The 20,511-nt window shown below is 40.1% G+C and overlaps 1 protein-coding gene across 7 annotated transcripts in view; it reads right to left on the reverse strand.

Moving 5' to 3' along the window:
* Positions 1–20,511, reverse strand: part of LOC140917185 (uncharacterized) — a 305,274-nt gene that overhangs the window by 265,406 nt on the left and 19,357 nt on the right. For all 7 annotated transcript variants that reach the window (XM_073359429.2, XM_073359432.2, XM_073359433.2 and 4 more), the window contains exons 2-4: positions 10,945–11,079; positions 10,203–10,312; positions 8,661–8,765 (exon numbers count right to left, since the gene is read on the reverse strand). In XM_073359429.2, coding sequence (XP_073215530.1) covers positions 8,661–8,765; positions 10,203–10,312; positions 10,945–11,079 — 350 coding nt within the window. The remainder of the gene's footprint in view (positions 1–8,660; positions 8,766–10,202; positions 10,313–10,944; positions 11,080–20,511) is intronic.

Here is a 20,511-nt window from a genome sequence, read left to right on the forward strand (position 1 = left end):
ATCAATCTAATTTCATAAACAAGCTGTTTAAAACTGTTGACTAATATACACTGGCTAACATATATATCTCATGCTGATAAATGCTAAGAATATATATTGCAGATAGTATTAATATACATATTAAGCATTACAATAGTAGTTATATAGCCCAGACAGACCTGTACCTTTGTTATAATCCTATACACTTATACTAAGTACCCATAATACCATGCATTAACTGAAGAAAGCCTTGGTGTGAGTAGACAGGAAAATCATATGTCCTGATGCTGACAATTATTTTCTCATGGCAACAGGTAAGGAGTTACCCACACAAACCTAGGAGGTGTCTTCATGCCCCTTAGAACCTGTAATACATGGGTTCAGAACAAGAGACAAAGGGGTACACCATAGTACCAAAAACAAACAAGGTAAAAATTGATTAAAGCCAGTGTCAAGGAACGTATATAGTACTTTTTAGAGGTTAAAAAATAGGGTATAAAAAGATGGCTTTAGGGATATAACTTCAGATGCACACCTGCATAAGGTGAATGTAACATAGCAGTCTCCGAAGAGCAGTCCCATGCAGCTATCATATAGAATCCTTTTCCTGAGCCATATTTAAAAACCTGTGACATTGATTATTTGGTCTCAGGTATATTTCCTAATGAACCAAAGTGTGGTCAACCAATTGGCTATACAATTTATCAACAAAATTCAGACTTACAGAAACAACTTGGTTTCTATGAAATCAGAAGCTAAGACATTGTTAGAAATTGGGCCTCTAGTTGCTGTTAATGACTGACAGCACTGGGCATTAAAGATCCATGTACAAAATGAGTATTGCACAAGCAGTGGCAGAGCAAACTGCCTTACACATCCCCACCAATGTGGTTCATGACATTAGACATCAGAGCAATCTCTAGGTTTCATCCTTGACCTCTGATGAAAGTGAACATGCCAGCCCACGTCAGTGGTGATTGCGTGGTTTAAATGTTTAACATCATCATTCTAATTTTAAGAGGCAGCTAATTTCCACTAACCAGAAGGGGATTTGGATTCTCCACTATAACAGTGTTATTACTACAACAGCAGTTCTGATAAGGTGCTCATCATCACAGTATCTTGGCATATTATCTGTATTAGATCAAGAGGGAACAGAAGCCCTGCCTTTTTATGCACAGTAGTCAATGCTAAAGATGGGCTAAACCCCTTGATCCAGACTTTGGAGAAATTGAGATTTGGATATGCACTTTATAGGTGAGGCCCATTTCTAATTCCCAACATAGCAGCGACTCTGTATGTAGAAAAAATTGTCTCTTTAGAACAAGCTCTTTTCACGGTCACTGTTGCTCTAGAATCTGTTTTGTGTTACACTATTTAGTGCCTGCACAGCAGGTTTCTTGGTGGAAAAATAATCTAAAGTCCTGAGTATTTTACGGTTCTGACAAGACACATTTACATGGGAAATCAGGGCATTTTTCCCTTGTAAAATAAAGTTTGAGATGAGAGCTTGAATACCAAGAGCCTTCCAGACATACTAATTTGAACATCATTATTGTGATATTACTAACAGCCGTGTTAGTCTGTATTCGCAAAAAGAAAAGGAGTACTTGTGGCACCTTAGAGACTAACCAATTTATTTGAGCATAAGCTTTCATGAGCTACAGCTCACTTCATACAGCTCACGTCATCGATGCATCCGATGAAGTGACTGTAGCTCACAAAAGCTTATGCTCAAATAAATTGGTTAGTCTCTAAGGTGCCACAAGTCCTCCTTTTCTTTTTGTGATGTTACTGTAATGAGCATTCTGGCTCATTACTGAGTTCACTCTGCTTCCATGTGAGGATGTCCTTGAAGGAAAGGATTAAGCCACACATCATTCTATTAGAGGGCAGGGACTCAGGTCACCACATTGCTAACAGTGGCACTGTGTAGTAAACAGTGACCAGGTGGTATGGACAGCCTCAAGCTACAGAGAATCCAGGCAGAAGAAGCTGAAGAAGATGCCCAATGACTGTAATGAGAGAAGCCTCGGACAGGAGCAATCCTCAAGACTCTGTAAGAGCTTTAAAAAAGTGGAAGCTGGGAAAGTATGACCAGCCCCTTGAGTGCAGCTGGTTTAAGGAGTACATCAGTTGGTGGAACAGGTCCCTCTGCCCCCAATGAGGAAAGAAGTAGAGATTAATCCAGCAAGAGGCGCAGGAAACAAGGTTATGGGAAAAGCAACCAGGGAATACCTGATAGGTTAATTAGGAAGTCTTGTCACCCACAAGAGTGGAAATCAGAGAAGAATATAGGCCACCCACACAGCTAGGGAAGAAGGGAGATAATGCTGGGCCTTGTACATACCCTCAGATGATCACTGGATAATGCTTAGTAACTTGGAGATGGAAACCACTCAGTGCCAGAAAGGAGGAGTGGACAATCTTGACAGGACAATGCATGTACTAGGTTAGAGGAGCTCTGAACAAGGATAGCCTTGAATCTTCCTATAGTTCCACACCCTATGGGCTAAATTAGGAATTCCTGTGCATTTTCTAGCAATTCATACTCTGAAGTTTCAGCCACGGCTGAAGTTGTGTGGAACTTGAGATCCCAAATCTGCAAAGAGAACACAAAGAACCCTGGCAGTGATTAGAACCTTCTCATATATCAACGAGGAGGCTTTTCCCCATTTTAAAAGATAAACTGCTCCCACAAACAAGTACATGAGCGTTAATTCATTCTACAACTGGCAGTAGACCCAGGAAATCCACTGCTACAATTTCTGAAGATGGCCCTATCTGTAGTGTAGTGTAGGCACTTCAGGCATGACATTTGCCATTTTAAAAAGGAACTCACAAGTGGTGCAAATTTGCACCACCATTTTATAAACAAACTCTTACTACACTATAACGCTCTTTAGTACTGAATAACAAAATTGCCTGTTCTCTCAGAGACAGGCATGAATGACACAAATTGTATCAAATAACTCTTTGTAGGAAGAAATATTTACTAAAGAAAAAGAAAGAAAAATATTTTGTTGCAAAGCTTCCCGGAGAGAGAGATTATTTAGGGTTGTAAGAAAATTGACCAGATTTCATACCCTTACAATCAAATGTTTTTAAACTAAACCTTAATTTAAGCAGATTCACTGTGTGAACTCTGCCCCCCACCCCCAATCAACTAGACTAGAAAGTACTAACCCATTTTCATTTGCTGTACGATCTCTAGATAGATTGGATGAGAGCATTCTGCTATATATTTGATTTCTTAACAATATGTGACCAGTGTTATGAGACATGCAGGAACTATTCACCTAACTAATGGTTGCTCTACCTCAGAAGCATTCAGTTTAGCCACACATAACAATGGAAATAGATAAAAAGCTTTACTTTGCCCTTGTGTCCACATCCCAGTTCTAATACCCTCTTCAGTAACAATACTTAGCTCTATATAGCCTAGATCTCAAAGCACTTTAAAAAGCAAGAATCATTATCCCTATTTTACAGATGGGGAAACAGACAGAGAAGTGAAATGACTTGCTCAAGGTGATCTATCAGGCCAGTGACAGGGCCAGGAATATAACCCAGGTATCCTGACTAAAGTCCTCAAGAAACAGGTCACAGTGTCTCCAAAGTTTAAGGAATATTTCTCATTAGTGGAAATCTTCTATACCAGTAAACAGACAGTGTAAAATTTGTTAGACCTTTACGCAGTCTACAACCTCATGAGATGGTAATACTACATTAATACACACCAACTAGGGTGTATTAATACAGACATCACACCTGTCTTTTTAAGGGTTCTTAATCTGTGAGTGGATCAAGCTACAATACAGAGCTCCCTTCCCTGAAAATCCACCACAGTCAATCCTGCTCCCTTTGGCAAGACTTCTTCAGAAGTCTACCTTTTCAGAGAAGCTCAGTTTTCACAGCCCATCCCTATTTAGGGTCCCCTTGGCAATGTTGCCATTTTATATCACTATAATATGCAATGGCTTTTAAATAATGTTTACTGTATTTTAAACAGTGTGCAAAGGCAGGCAGGGAAAGATTCTTTACAGAATCATTGACTATGACTTATGGTGCAGTGATGGAACCCTTAAGAGATTCTCAGAGCATAGCTATCCATCATTTCTGCATATTAGTTATAAAGTAAATGAAATCACCTCACTTTGCAGAATTTAAAGTGTTTTCAGTAGCTCCATCTCCTATTGCATAGTCTCAGTACAGAATTAAACAAGCTGAATGAAAAGAATTTACATAGGTGTCCACTTCAGGTGACTAGCAGACCTTATGCAAGATTACCAGTAACAATTAGTGAATGACAATAAAACTTGCAGTGCAGAAGATTGCATTCATAGCATAGTGCTCTCATCATTTCTCTTTGTATGATAAAAAAGTCTCATCTCCTGCCCCCATTACACTTTGGAGAAAAAGGGACTTCAGCTTTCACACAATATTAAAAAAATGCAGTTTGCAAGTTTTCTTTGTAATAATAGACTTACATAAATTACAAGATAAATGGCAAGTGACAGTGAGAGAGACAGCTCAATCTGTTACTGAATCCTTGGAATGGTTATATGAAGAGCCTGGGCATTTCAGGCATAAATCTTTTTTTTTTCTAAGTTTTTACTGCTGCTAGTGTTAGTAAATTAGCAAAACTATCTGGTGAAACATACAATGTGCAGTTAACATATTTCTACTGACAATTCCACAAGCTTCTTGTTATGTGAATCATAACCATATGGCCTTAGCATAGAAATGGTCTCATGTTGCAGGCTGACAAAACAGTTTAACATCTCTAAAAGAGTCGTTAGACTTTATCATGGCAATTGCAAAGGATGATCTCCATGTTATAGATTGTTATGATACCCAGGGCTATCATAAGTCAACTCATTGACCTGTTACAAACCTTCTGTGGAACAGATTGATGTAGCACATATATAATAGCTTGATTTTCAAAGAGGCTGAGTGTGTCCAGTTCTCAATGAACTTAATGGAATTTGTGGATGCTCAGCAACTTTTGGGGCAAGAAGAACAAACAGGCAAGGTGGCTGGGTGTAGAGTAGAAAGTTTGGACAATGTATATTGCAAATTCATTCTACAGAGGAACCAAATTGAAGCCATCTCCCCATTCTGTGATATTTCTTCCCTCTATGGACCACTGTCCCAGCTGGGGGGCACTAGCAGCTCTACTTAGATGGATGCTTAGACACACCTGCTACTATTCAATGCTAGGAGCCTACAGCAGACTGGCAAGAAGATGGGAAGAGCAAGATATGAACAAAGCTAATTAAATGCACGCTTTAAATTTCAGAAAAAAGAACAGGAGTACTTGTGGCACCTTAGAGGCTAACAAATTTATTAGAGCACAAGCTTTCGTGGGCTACAGCCCACTCCATCAGATGCATAGAATGGAACATATAGTAAGAAGATATTATATATCTGCACACACACACAGAGAGCAGTGTCTCGTTGGAGTTTCTCTTTTGCATAGAGACTGTCCAGTTTGGCCAATGTATATGGCAGAGGGGCATTGCTGGCACATGATGGCCTACGCAAAAGAATAATTGGACACAAATCTGACATCAGGAATCATAACATTCAAAAACTGGTAGGAGAACGCTTCTCTGGCCACTCAGTAAAAGGCTTAAGGATGGCAATTCTGCAACAGAACAGCTACAAAAACAGACTCCAAGGAGAAACCTGCTGAGCTTGAATTAATATGCAAACTAGATACCATTAACTTGGGTTTGAATAGAGACTGGGAGTGGCTGGGTCATTACACATATTGAATCTATTTCCCCATGTTAAGTATCCTCACACCTTCTTGTCAACTGTCTAAATGGGCCATCTTGATTATCACTACAAAAGTTTTTTTCTCCTGCTGATAATAGCTCATCTTAATTAATTAGCCTCTGACAGTTTGTATGGCAACTTCCACCTTTTCTCTGTGTGTGTGTGTGTGTGAATACATTTGTTAGTCTCTAAGGTGCCACAAGTACTCCTTTTTGCAGATACAGACTAACGCCACGGCTGCTACTCTGAAACCTTAAATTTCAAAGTAGATTACCCCAATTTCTGCAGGAAGCTGGCTTGAATTGGAGAGTGACAGTGGTGACTGACATCAGATGGAAAAACAAAAGCCAAAGTTGTTAATGTCGCAATATATCTAACTTCATTTTGGCTGTAAATATGGTACAAATCTCACAAGCACACTGATTGGGGACCCCTGCAGTGTTTAAGCAGGACTTGCACTCTAAATTACCTTGTTTCGATTGGTCAGATGAATTGACCTTAGGGTTCTTTTTTGAATGGAGGTTTTTCCTCTCGTATTTAATTTATAAATCTACTCCTGCCAGACAGCAGACAGCAGCTACTGTATAACACTTGAAATGACTCCCAAAATCCCACTCAAACTCTCACAAATCAGTAGAAAGTAAACCACCAATATAAAGCTCCGCCTAACCATGAAGAGTTGAAAATGCAGGATAACTTGCACTGTTTTTACAATGTCTCCAGTTATCACTCCAGTCCGCTCCCTGTGAGCTAATGAATGCACAATCTCATTTTAGTCCCAGAATCTGACCTCCTCTCTCTCCACACATTGTACGTATCGGTGGTCCACTGGTATCATCGTGCTACTGCTGCAGATTTACACCAGTGTCATTTAGGCCATGTCTACATTAAGGAAATTTGCACCAGTGTAGCTACCTCAACATAGTTCAAAAGCCACAGTGAGCATAAGTTCTGCTTTGAGTCAGTGTAGCACACACATATTTGTGATTTCCACAAGTGTACATACATAATCATAGAAACACCCATACAAATATCCTTAATGTAGACCGGGCCTGAGATCACAGTTTGGCCCACAATATTCTGAAGTTCCATTTGTTTTATTTATTGAAGTGCTCCTTTTTTTCTATGTTTACACATTAAAAATGTCATCTGTGACCAGAGTCAGGAATAGGTGAAATAAACACTTGCTGTTCCTTCATTGGCTGAATGTTTGCATTTCTCCATCAGGTGATGTAGCCTGCTGTAACCCAGATTACCTCATCACCTCCACTCAGGAGTAGTTGCTACTCCTCACTTGGAGTGAAGCCACACCAGTGTAGTGTTCCCATAAAAGGTCAAATCACAGAGCGCCCCATATGAGCCCAAGTGGAGGTCAGAGTCTGATAGCTTATAGAATAAGAATGACACAAACCATACACTGAATTTGGAATTCAGCTTTTGAGCACATTGCATTTAAATTAAGGCCTCTAATCAAGATGGAGTATGACAGAGACATTAACATTCTCCCTCACTTACAACCATGAAGCATTAGATGTAAATGAGGGGAGAATATAGTTGAATGAGAATAACTGTACCCTGATGGTCCAAAACATTATACCAATAATGTCACATTGCGAGTGTTTGGACCATCATTTAGAATGCCTTTTTAAATAAAAGCTTTGGTGACAGGGTAGGTCATATCTCTGAACAGTAAAGAGAGAAATTGATAGAGTAGGTTCTTTTATGCTGCATAGAGATCATAAAGTGAGATTAGTCTAGTTTCTGCGTGGCTTCCACTCAGGTAGTTCAGATTTGTATCAGTGTATCAAGGTGAAGAACTTGGCTCAGCATTTGCAACCTGTTGTTGCAACAGATTTGCAACAAAATCTGTCAGTGTAAAAGTGCCATCAAATCTCATTACCCTTCACATGGCTAGAAAGAGAAAATTTGAAGATCTAAAATTTCAAATAAAGTTTTATTTGCACAGACCACAATGTGAGTAAGTCCTTAAGGATTGAAATATAGTGGAAATCATTGTTTTCCCCTCATTTATACAACTCTGTCTGACGAGACAGATTGTTCTGAAAGGCTGACTTAAAAAAACAAAATACCTATTAGACTGGAGCAGTTAGTGCCAATATTTATAGTTTGCATACATATTTGCAATACATACTTTTGCATAGTGCACACTAGAGCAGAACCTGACCAATTCCTGATAGACCAGCTGCACATTACCAAATATTGTGAAGGAGCTAGTAAGAGGGAAAATACCACAATGCAAGGGGTCAGTGATACCACAGTCACAAAAGGTACTCCGCGTCTTTAATACTGAACTGCAGATATCAAAATCATTTCACAGAACACTAGGAAGTGTTCTCCAGCATATTTTGTAAAGCCAGTCTTCCTAATATGAGACATATCACTACAGCAGCCCATCATTAAATAGCTGTGGCCCAGAACCTACATTCCTTGCATTCACCAAACTCCTGTCAACTCACTTGAGAGTTTTGGGTGTCCACTATTTGTGAGGCTAAGGCCATAGCTAAAAGATGGAGTGAGAATGCCAGGCTGCTTCTGAAAGTGATCCCATTTAGCAAGTGAGCAGTAGACAGAGATTCTACCGTATTCTTAGCACGGAGGTTTTCATTAGTATTACATTGTGCAGAATCACAGCCTCACTACAAATTGGGCCAGTTGTGGTTTTTTGTTTGTTTATTTTATTAAATAAACTTAACAAAAAGGAAGCAAGTGCTGAGAATAGGTGGAGCCGCTGCATAGCCATTTAAAAAGCAGCAGAAGTAACCTCAAGTTAGAGTTCATGTCAACAAAATATTAGTTGAGCTCATTTTATCTGAATGCATCCTCAAAACAATATAGACTATTATAGATACACTGCAAGCAATTTAAGCTTGACTCACCATACTGGCAGCGTGGACCCTGAAATCCTGCTGGACACTGGCACATGAGGGATCCTCCTTCAGAGCATTTCCCTCCATTGAAACAAGTGCCTACAGAGCACAACACTAGAAAAAAACAACAAAGAACAAAGAAGAAACTTCATTGTACAACTCTTCAGAAAGAACGAATACCTCAGTGTGTCATATTCTGGTTGTAATAGAAGCCTCCCAAACTGATATGAATCAGGGGTCTGGTTTACATTGAACAAGTTAAATTAGGGGACTAGGCAAAAAGGATCTTCCTTCCAGTTATCATACAGATATGATGTCCCAGTCCAGGATAATAAAATATAATATAATGTAATGTAATAATGGCCTTGGGATAGTTTAATGGGAATGGTGTGGTTTGACTTTAAGATGTTTAAAGGGTGAAAAGCACAGTCTGGCAAGATTGAGAATGCTACCAGGTTCCATAGGGAGAATGATGGAAGGGTGGATGAATTGCTGTGGTGTAATGCGGAGATGATTGAAACTGGCATCTCAATAGATTATGTAACAGCTACAGTGAGACAATTTCCTCCCCGTCCCTCAAATGCACAATACAGAACCAGCTGAATCAAAACAGTCTCCTTGTGCTTGAATGTATTGAATATAAAGGTTAGTTCAGCTCCTCAGGTGCCTTAAAGAATTCACCAAGAGTCTGCATTATTTTTCCAAGAAAAGGATTTTACAATTCCATAGAAGTTCAATTTGATAAATTCCTTTTATGCTTCAGATTTGGTTACAGACTTTAAATGCATCTTTGACAGCATTTACAGAGAAGCAAACAAAATAGTCAATAGTCGGAAGCAGAAAGGGGCAAACCCTCAAGAAAAATGACCACAAAAGCAAGGACTCTGCATACAACCCTAAAACATTTTATTTTGTTTAGTCTCTCTCATACAAAACATAGGCCAAATTGCTGTACAGGGGAAAAAATAGCCAAAGTAGAGAAGTTCAGAGGTACAGTAAATAAAATGGAGAATCTGAGGTAAAGAGATACAGGAAACCTGTAGATGGTAAGAGCTGTAGTAGAGAAGTTTCTAGACCCAACAATGGCCATACCCATTGTGGAGGACAGAGCAATACCAGTGCTACATGAGTGCAAGGTGCAGAGCAAGAGAGTCAGGGCCAAATTTAGTGTTGGTTTAAGCAGCCACAACTCTATTATTTCAAAGAATCTACATTTGCTTATATCAGCACTAAACTGGACATCAAGTCTATGGAAGGCCAGCAGAGAGCACAGACTGGCATACCAATAAATTATGAATATCGAGTTTCTAATGATAGCCCTTGCAAAGTATTTGTCAGCCATCTTGAAGATACCTGGTGCTACTATGCACATTTTTTTAAAAAGTCTATGATAAGAGACCATTCACCTTTATGGGAATCCTAAATGTATCTAAAAAGCAATAGAGAGAGGACATCTTTTCACAACACACAGTCAATAAGTATATAAGGCCAGATGGAGAAATTTATTCTATCTTTGCCTCACAAAGTTGGATGGATCCAGTCACAACTTACAGTACAAGCAGCCAGGTTCGTCATCTTGTTGGGTCCATCCTGGACAACATTTATAGACAGTTCGATGTTCTATGATGTACACTTGTTTGTACACTGTGTAATACCCCGTCCTATCAAGTAAGAGTCAATGGAAGAGAATTATCCCAACTTCCTTCTGTGAAGCTTATTCAAAACAAAGCAGTAATGTACACAGGACTTAATACGTCACACACATTATATCTGTAACATGCGCTCGTTTCAGACATTATCAATGGTTCTTGTACCTGAGAAAGTAAAGTGAAACATGCCCCACTGTCAAAAACTGGTTTATCACTTAAACAAATTCTGGTTCTAGGTGCTTAGCCAGTGACTTCCACCGGTTCAGTGGTTTGACTCTTTAAAACTTGGTAGCAAATGTGTAAATTTTTTTTGTATTTTAAATTAAATGGCTTAACAGATTATAATGTTTAGGCCTTAATATAAACCTATTCAAATAAAAAACCCTTTTAAAAAATAATTTTTACCCACCACAATAAATGCTAATGTGCAGAAACACATGCCTCTGATTGATAGAAATACAAATTGACTGCAAAATCCCAACAGCACATACTGATAGATCCATAGCAACTTTTTTGTGGGGAGGGCTAAAGGTACTGGAATACATTTCTCAGTACATACTTCTTGGCAAAGTATGAAGCATTCCTATCAATTGCCTTACCAGAAAACAGGTAATAAAATAACTTAGTTAGCAATCATGCATTACCTTCTCTCATAGCCCATACACCACCTGTGTCCTGTGCAGCCTTGTTTCCACATCTTGACAACCTGGGCAAAAGCCTGAACACACGGCTGTCGCTGTCCCACTATTGCCAGCTCTTGTTCCAGACATACATTTGGCCTTTGGGGGAAAAGGAGGAATAGAGAAAAGGAATATAAATATAATAATCTGTATAATACACTAGGAAAGTCATTGGGGGAAAAGGAGGAATAGAGAAAAGGAATATAAATATAATAATCTGTATAATACACTAGGAAAGTCATGTCAAGAGAACTACATAAATGGCTGATTTATCCTCTCCAAACTGCCCCATTTCTGATTGTATGCTAATGTGTTATTCAAAATTATTTGAGCGATACTGGAAAGGGCTGCTGGGACCAGGAGCCAGTACTCCCAGGTCTCCTTCAGCCCACCAGGCTTGAAGGGCTGTGAAGGTGAGCAAGCAGGGTCCTGTCAGAGCCTCACCTGTGTTCTGTTGGACATATTTAAAATAAAGGTCATTTAAAATAAAAATACTTCCATTGTCTCAGTGAAACTTTCTGAATTCAATGAATCTGTATTTTCTGACCAAAAAAGTTTCACTGAAGAATTTCTGACCAGTTTTAGCTAGAACAGACATACACTATATGGATCGAGCAAGAGAGAGAGCCTTAACACACACTGACCAGTAGATTATACACATTGTGAGACAAGCCCTGCACCAAAGAATTTACCATCAGAGCATACGGTGTGAAATCCTGGTCCCAGAGAAGTCAATGGGGTTTTGTCATTGACAAAAAGGAGGGCAAAATTTCACCCATGGTGTCAAACTGTTGATGTCTTTTTACGCTCAGAAGCACCGCAAATTAAGAACCCGATTCTATAAAGGTTTATGCATATGCTACTTTAAATACTATGATTTCAATGACACAAGTCCTGTGAGTAAATTTAAAGCTATGGTTAATTCTTTACAGGGCCCAAAAACTTAATCCTGCTTTCAATAAAATCAATGGCAAAATTCCCACTGATTTAAGTAGGAGAACATCACCTTACAGGCAAAATGAAAAATGCAAAATTTCCAAAAGTTACTATAAACATGAAAATCATTTTCACATAAATGTGATCAATGGCTCCATGTCTAGTTGGCAGCCAGTGTCAAGTGGAGTGCCCCAGGGGTCGGTCCTGGGGCCGGTTTTGCTCAATATCTTCATAAATGATCTGGAGGATGGTGTGGATTGCAGTCTCAGCAAATTTGCGGATGATATTAAACTGGGAGGAGCGGTAGATACGCTGGAGGGCAGGAATAGGATACAGAGGGACCTAGACAAATTGGAGGATTGGGCCAAAAGAAATCTGATGAGGTTCAATAAGGATAAGTGCAGGGTCCTGCACTTAGGACAGAAGAACCCAATGCACAGCTACAGACTAGGGACCGAACGGCTAGGCAGCCGTTCTGCGGAAAAGGACCTAGGGGTGACAGTGGACGAGAAGCTGGATATGAGTCAGCAGTGTGCCCTTGTTGCCAAGAAGGCCAATGGCATTTTGGGATGTATAAGTAGGGGCATAGCGAGCAAATCGAGGGACATGATCGTTCCCCTCTATTCGATATTGGTGAGGCCTCATTTGGAGTACTGTGTCCAGTTTTGGGCCCCACACTACAAGAAGGATGTGGATAAATTGGAGAGAGTCCAGCGAAGGGCAACAAAAATTATTAGGGGTCTGGAACACATGACTTATGAGGAGAGGCTGAGGGAACTGGGATTGTTTAGTCTGCAGAAGAGAAGAATGAGGGGGGTTTTGATAGCTGCTTTCAACTACCTGAGAGGTGGTTCCAGAGAGGATGGTTCTAGACTATTCTCAGTGGTAGAAGAGGACAGGACAAGGAGTAATGGTCTCAAGTTGCAGTGGGGGAGGTTTAGGTTGGATATTAGGAAAAACTTTTTCACTAGGAGGGTGGTGAAACACTGGAATGCGTTACCTAGGGAGGTGGTAGAATCTCCTTCCTTAGAAGTTTTTAAGGTCAGGCTTGACAAAGCCCTGTCTGGGATGATTTAACTGGGGATTGGTCCTGCTTTGAGCAGGGGGTTGGACTAGATGACCTCCTGAAGTCCCTTCCAACCCTGATATTCTATGATTCTATGACAACTATTAATCTCAGGTTTCTTGATATCACTTCTGTATGAAATGACAAGGACATTCTGCTAAATATTGCAAATTTATGGCCAAAGCAATCATTGATTATTTTACTGTAGATCTAAACAATAATCTCCATTAGATATATGTCACATATGTAATTATTTCTCCTAGGACTAGATAATTCTTCTATTTCAGGGTATTCACTAATGTCTCATAGTAGGCAAGAAAGATTTGCATTTGCACTATGATTTCTCTTTCTGCTTAGTAGATTTAAAATGTACATATAACATTCATTAGCACTTATAATTTATAGCTTGGGACTTCAAAAAAGTTTCATTCAGTTTATGAATGAAATGTTTCATTGCAATTATAGTCAGAATGTAAGGATCAGATGATACAATAGGTTAGGTCTCTGGTATTTCCCTCTTCTAGGGTCCAGAGTATAGATTTTGATTCACAGCAAGATCAAATACGAAGGTGTAGGGGCAGTTCCTCAGCTATTGTAAACTGTCATAGCTCCATTGAAGATCTGCCCTGTATTTGCTATCTACCCTAGCCCCTATCTATGAAGGCGGAAAACCCCCACACACCATGCAATTTGGTATGACTAATAATTGTTACCTAGGAGAGACAGAGGACTGAAGATGGGCAAGTTCTACAGCTCAACAGCAATTGCCTGCCTCATTTTCTTGTCAGTATTTCATCTTAAGGGACCTTCCCAATGCCACACAGCAATTCAGTGGCAAAGTCAGGAGCAGAACCCAGGTGTACTAATCCCCATTACTCTAATCTAACCATTAGCCAGAGCCGCCTTTGCTTATTTTATCTGTATTCGAAGAGGCACACGTTTTAGCTCCATTCTCCCATTGCTGAAGTTTAAAATTTCCATGCATATCTCCCTTTATCGGTTGCTTAAAGCTTTCCAGATGCAGGTACTTTGCAATCCTAGTGATAAAGGAAGGAAGCCAAAAAATTTTATAATTAGTTATGGACCCTATTTTGCCAATCCTTCTGTCTTTTTGTCCTCCATGTTCCCATGACTAATCCCATTGACTTCAAGAGTACTACTAATATGAATAAATATTACTCACATGGAGAAAAGCAATGCAGGATCAGGTCACATGTTTATTAAGACTTTTGCAGAGGAAGAACAAAAATCCACACCATCCGCTTGCTCTATGTGCCCTGAACACCACTTAAAATGCAAATATTGACTCTCCCCTTCCCATCCCACCCACCCGCCCTCACCCTCACCCTCACACACAGAAACAAACCACAGCAATTCCATCCCACGTAATCCTCAACCAGCAAGACAAGCAAATGAACACTCCCTCTCCAACAATTAACCACATTCACATTCTTCCCCTTATTCCTCCACCTCTTCCAATGATGGGGAAAGCCAGGCATAGCATTCTGATTAATTTATCCTTGCTACATTACATACAAACCTAGAGAAGTTCCACTACCCAGGATATAATTATTTTAAATATATTATAATGATGGTTCTCCATTGAGTAAAGGCCAGCTCCCCTCTCAGTGTGACTAAATCTTCTATCAAAGCAACAAGTGGGTTCAAGGGCATGTTTACAAAAGGAGAACTCTATATGCTTTTTATTCTCTTATTCCACACACAATCAGATGCTATTTGTTAATGGGCTTTTAAATGTTAAACAAGCAAACAGTACAAAGTTTATATTATGCTTTATGATTTTATAGATACAGCAATCCTCAAAAGCTTTTTTCTCTTAATATGCTTTTCATTGTCCGCCAAAACCAACACAAGTTTCTTAGCCTGTCAGTCTAACTTAAGCAAACCAGAAAGCTCATTTTTAATATGTACATTATGAGACTGCCCTTTAAACAGAGAGACCCCAAACATTCCTAACTCCTGGGCTTATCGTCTAATGAACAAATAATTAGATGTACTAGAAGAGATAGCTGCTACAGTTAATCATACAGACTGTCGTTCCTGTGAATCACTGCTTACTATAGAAGAGAAAACTTCATCCTTAGAGTTAAGTCCCATAGTTATATTTCTAGTAAGGAACATGTAGCATAGAACTGTGTGGACAATTCTAATGATTTTATCTCATAGTATTTGGAGTTTTTCTAAAAGCCCCCAAACCAAAAGTCATGTAATTGAGTGAAAACCTCACCTTTCATTTAAAAACAAGTTTGCAGAGAAAAGTTTTGGGGGAAAAGACCACTAAAAGCTCAGAAGACAAACAATGTATTATCATCTCATGTTTTTGGAGGGGCTGACTCAGGATTTCTGAAGCCCAAGGGTTTGAAACACTGTAAATAAAGGAATTCCTTTTCCAGCTTTTCATAAGCAACCAATAGTAAATCAACTCTTATTCCTGAATGAAATGAACCACAGTTTATTGGCATGTGCTAGCTAGCAGAACTCACACTGATATTACAAGCTGGCCCCAAAACAAGGAAAGAAGGGAGACTCTTTCCCCCTCCCCCATTACTGAAGCTTTTACTCAGTCTTTACCCAAGTTAAACTCCCATTTGTCTAAAGACTGATTATAACCTAGAGTGCCAGAACACTCCCTTACCCATGGAAAAACCGACAGGACAAAGTGCAGTGGGGATGACCACTCTGGATCACTTTACAAAGGGCAGGTTTCACCTCCTGCAGGCCAGAGACCTGAGTGATGCACCAGAAGCACAGAAAGAGACATCTCTGCAAGCTTCCTGTGCCTCCCTACAGCTCCAGAGCCTTTGCCTTTATGGATAATCATGACAACCAAAGGGGACATGGTGCTGGAGGAGCTTCTATTCTAACCTTCTGGGATGCCAGACTATATAAAACAGCCCTTGGTTTCATGCTTGCTCATCCTTATGGATTCACATGTGTAATGTCAAGTTACCGCTGGACAAGAAATTTCCAGAACAGAAAGGATGTTAATGACTGGATAGGACCACCAAGCAATGGTGATGGTTCAACCAAAGCTATTACAATCAATGCAGATAGCACTTGTGGAACGGTTGGGTCTGTGAACATAGGTGGCGTCAAAGAAGGAACATGGTTATTTTCCGAACTGTGGTCGATGGCCAGCCTTTCTCAAAACTGGTGGGACAATGGCAGAAATCAAGTGGCTTTTGGGCGTGGTAATAGAGGATTCATTGCCTTTAATAATGATGACTGGAGCTTGAATGTGAATTTGCAAACTGGCCTTCCTGCTGGCACTTACTGTGATGTTATTTCTGGGGAAAAGGAGGGCAACTCATGTACTGGAACAAACATCTCTGTTGCTTCTAATGGTATTGCCAACTTACAGCTCCTGTTATTAGCAGCTTCAGCTGCAATAGAGCAACACTTCTAAGCCTCCCTACTACATTGCTCCTGTCCCTGGAGCTTCACCTCAAGGGGAGTTCCACAGAGAAAGGAATTCAGCCTTTCCTATGCTGGTGGGTGGGCGGGTGGGGGCAGCAGCAGTAGCTTAGTGTGAGGAGAGGAGAGGAAGGATAGCACATGTAGTCTCCAAGCCCACTATATTTTAGTCCCACACCTGTACTTGGATCCTTCTGAAAGTTTTGGGACCGTGTTAAGGCAGTTTGCCCTCGACACACACAGATGGCAGGGTCATCGAAGAACAGACACTGAGGGGATTATAACCCCTAAATCATCACTCTCATTAACTATTGGGATTAAGAACTCTGCCCTCAGTTCCCCTGAATGTACGTGTAACTGAGCAGAATCTGACCCTCCATAGAAACTTCAGGAGCTTACCCATACAAAGCAATGCTACTATAGTTCATTATGCTGCATAAGGGCCCCAATTGTGATTGGCTCTTACAATGGTGTTTGCAGAGACCAGTCACAAATGCAAAGCATCTAATCTCGGGAGCACAGGAATTGCTACCTACAATCACTCCAGAAACACACTTTACTCCAAAGGGGACAAGGCTGGGTGAGGAATTGGCAGGGCTACGCACTTATCTCCCTGAGACTATAGGGACCTGTCTTAAGAAGTGGAGGGAGGAAGGGGTCCGTTGCACCATCCCAAAAGGTACACCATTCCCCCCTGAGATGAAGCTCTGCTCTGTACTTGTATGGCCCTTGAAATTCCCATAGAAATAATACTGAGATTTATTTGTATCAGCAGTTTTTCCAAATAGAATCTAGCCGGTAGGTTTAATGGCAGTGAGATAGGAGACACACACATCAAGAGGTCTCTAAAGGCATCTATCAACAGTGCAAATGTTAGATCAAAGCATTAATGAATATGAACGGAGGATGATTTGACTGTCTATTTTTGGATCTTTCTGCAGGAATTAGATAAATTACACCAACTTCTCAATTCAACAAGAGAGCTGTTAATGTGATACAAACTCTCCTCTTACTGGAGATGTTAACTAAAGAATCTGTAGGCTGAATACTATTGATCTCTCTGTGAAACAAGTCAGTCAATAAACTAACTCTGTCATAAGAATAGAGTTACAAAGATGTAGAAGAGAGCTTAATCCGGAATGCTGCTTTTCTTCAAAAACGATAAATATGGTTAATAGTCCCTCCCATTAAACAAAAATATCCAGAGTCAATTATGATCTTACGTCAAAAATTAAAGAAAGAGAAAAAGGCTGGATGATTTTCCACACTTATTTTGAAAAGGTAAAACAAGAACTAAGCTTGATTAATCTGAAATGCTTCACCAGTGTAACTGTGGTCCAAGTCTTAACTGACTCCAATTAAGTCAATAGGACTAAATTCTGGTCTAAATTACATCAGTCTCAAGTGACTCCACTGAAGTCAACGGAGTTACTTTAGATTGGTGTAATTTAGCCCAGAATTTAGTCCTATGTTATAATGGCTTTTGTTAGAAACTTCTCTTTACGGAAGTCTGTAAATTCCTCACAACCCCACTGTACAAGCCGAAAACTCTTGACACAATGGTCTCTTACCTATCTTCTTGCGACAACGTACTTGTAACAATAATAAAGCGTCCTGAGCCTAGAGGTGACGAGTCCACGAAAATCATCACACACACAAATTTTCAAAAAAACAAACATACTTTAAGTTTTTCCCATTCCAAGAAGAGGGGGGAAAACATTCAATTTTTACCTAAAACAACAACCTATTAAACAAGTCATGTGATCAATAGCCTCAAGAACTTTAACATGTTGTTATATCCACAGTCCAACACAGACATGTTGGAATCCAACAATGTGCTGAGGTAACGTAGCATTTTTTCCTTTCTAACAGCTACCAACCATTGGCCTCCACATCCTACTGTGAACTAATTTAAGCACCACACTTCTCTTCTAAAGTTCCTCAACTATACCCGAGACCTTTAGGAGCTGAAGGGTGTACTATCCTCTCTACCTTGGCCTCTCTACTGAGCCTGCCATTGGTGCTAGGTGTGAATCTTGAGGCCCAATCCTGAACCTGAGAAAGTCTTCCTCCATTCATCACACTTTGGAAGGAGGGTCCACACACACAGTCAAGGAAATGATCACATTTAATAATAAAATATTTTACAAAGAAATGTCAACCAACAATATTTAAAATATAACAGGACTGATCCTGCAAATACCAGCAAATATTAATGTCTCTACACCGGTCTCCTTTCCCTTACCTGGATGAGGTGGGATGGGGGGGAGGGAGAATTGTTCTTGGACAACCAGTGGACTTCTCCCACATGAAGTTTGTGGGGCAGGCACTTGGTGGGGTGCAGGGACTCCCACAGGTTCATTGTTTCCTTTCTTGATGATCAAGAGGGTTCCCATGCAAGGGGTTTCAGCTGCCGGTGGATATGTGGTCCTGGGAGTCCTGCAGTCTCCATGTCCTCCTCCCAATGGCTTTGGGGAGTGGCAGATGTCTAGAAAGAGGGTCCTCTGGGTCAGCAGCAGCCTGAGCAACAGCTAGTGGAGGCAGCTCATGGACAGGTGCAGTGGCCAAACCCCAGATTTGTTCGGCCACTCATTCTATCAACCTCTCCATAAGAGAATGCTCCCATTCTCTATGGTGTGCCTCCCACTCCACGAACTAGCTCAAAGTCTCCTCCTGCTGAAGAGCTTTGTCTTCCTCTGCTCAGAGGAACTGCTCCTAATTCCTCCTTCCATCTCCATGAGCAGCTCTTCCAGGGTCCTTCTCCATCAGCCTCTGCTACATTGAGGTGCTACTACTGCCCTCCTGGTGGAACAGATTCCCTTTCCGAGGCAAAGATCCTGATAATTCAAAGACAAGAGTGGTGTTATATATTTTTCCCCTTTGGAAGAAGCCAAGAAATGCCCTATATAACATAGTTTTGCTGTAGAAGGCCAAAATGTTGATACTTTTGAGCATTCCAGGAATGCAACTGTTATTACCCTTACTTCTCAGACAACTTGGCAGCCCATGAGGAAGAAGAGGTTACTAACAATTAAAAAAAATGTATAGTAACGCCTCACTTAACATCATCCGGTTAATGTTGTTTCGTTGTTACATCGCTGATCAATTAGAGAACATGCTTGTTTAAAGTTGCGCAATGCTCCCTTATAACGTTGTTTGGCAGCCGCCTGCTTTGTCCACTGCTTGCAGGAAGATCAGCCGTTGGAGCTAGCTGGTGGGGGCTTGGAAATACACTAAATCATAAACAAGTTGGCATATGTGCATCATTTATTTGTCCAGGAAAGCTAGAAAGTAAACATTTCACATACAGAGGCTCAAACAATTCATGTAAATGAACAATCAAATATAATCTTCAAGTGGAAATGGAAGTGTGTGTTTTCATAACAAGAACAAAGACATTTCCTAGAGGAGTCTCTTCTGGATGAAAACACACACAGAAACTTATCGGCTTTATAGCGACAACACTACAAATCTCTTTTTCAGTGTAATTAATTTCTCTATGAATTTTACAGAACTTTAAAACTAGAAAATCCAATGGAACTGTCTTGAAAAAACGCATCCTGAGGTGCTATGAGATAGATATTGTTGCAAACTTTATGAAATATAGGATTCTAAATATGATAACTTACATGAAACAGTTCCTGGGAAGATCTTTTTTGGTTAAGGTGTATGAAGCAGAGTTTTAATAAAGCAAGAGCCAAAAAGGCTGCTTTTAATTTACACTGGATGCAACAATACCTGGCACTGAGTCAGTCGGGTTGAAGATCTGTGTTCCACTTTTTGTTGTAAGTGAAAACCCCATTATAGTGCGGCAGTAGCACCACTGTGGTTAAGACGGAGTCATTTCTAATGTGGCTACTGTTATCAGTACTTGTCCATCACTATTTGGTGAACGTCAGACTCCTAAAGGTTATATCTAAAACACCTTGGTTAAAAAAAATGCATCTTTTGGATGTAGCATTCCATTGTCTACAAATAGCCTAGAATCATCTGTCTTCATCTACCAGCACTGTAAGGGGCCAGACACCTGAGTGAGCCAAATCTTAATAAATTTGACACACATTACTCTCACTTATAAGCTCCGATCCTCATCG

Source organism: Lepidochelys kempii, chromosome 9 (assembly GCF_965140285.1).
Source record: "Lepidochelys kempii isolate rLepKem1 chromosome 9, rLepKem1.hap1, whole genome shotgun sequence".
NCBI classification, from domain to species: Eukaryota; Metazoa; Chordata; order Testudines; family Cheloniidae; genus Lepidochelys; species Lepidochelys kempii.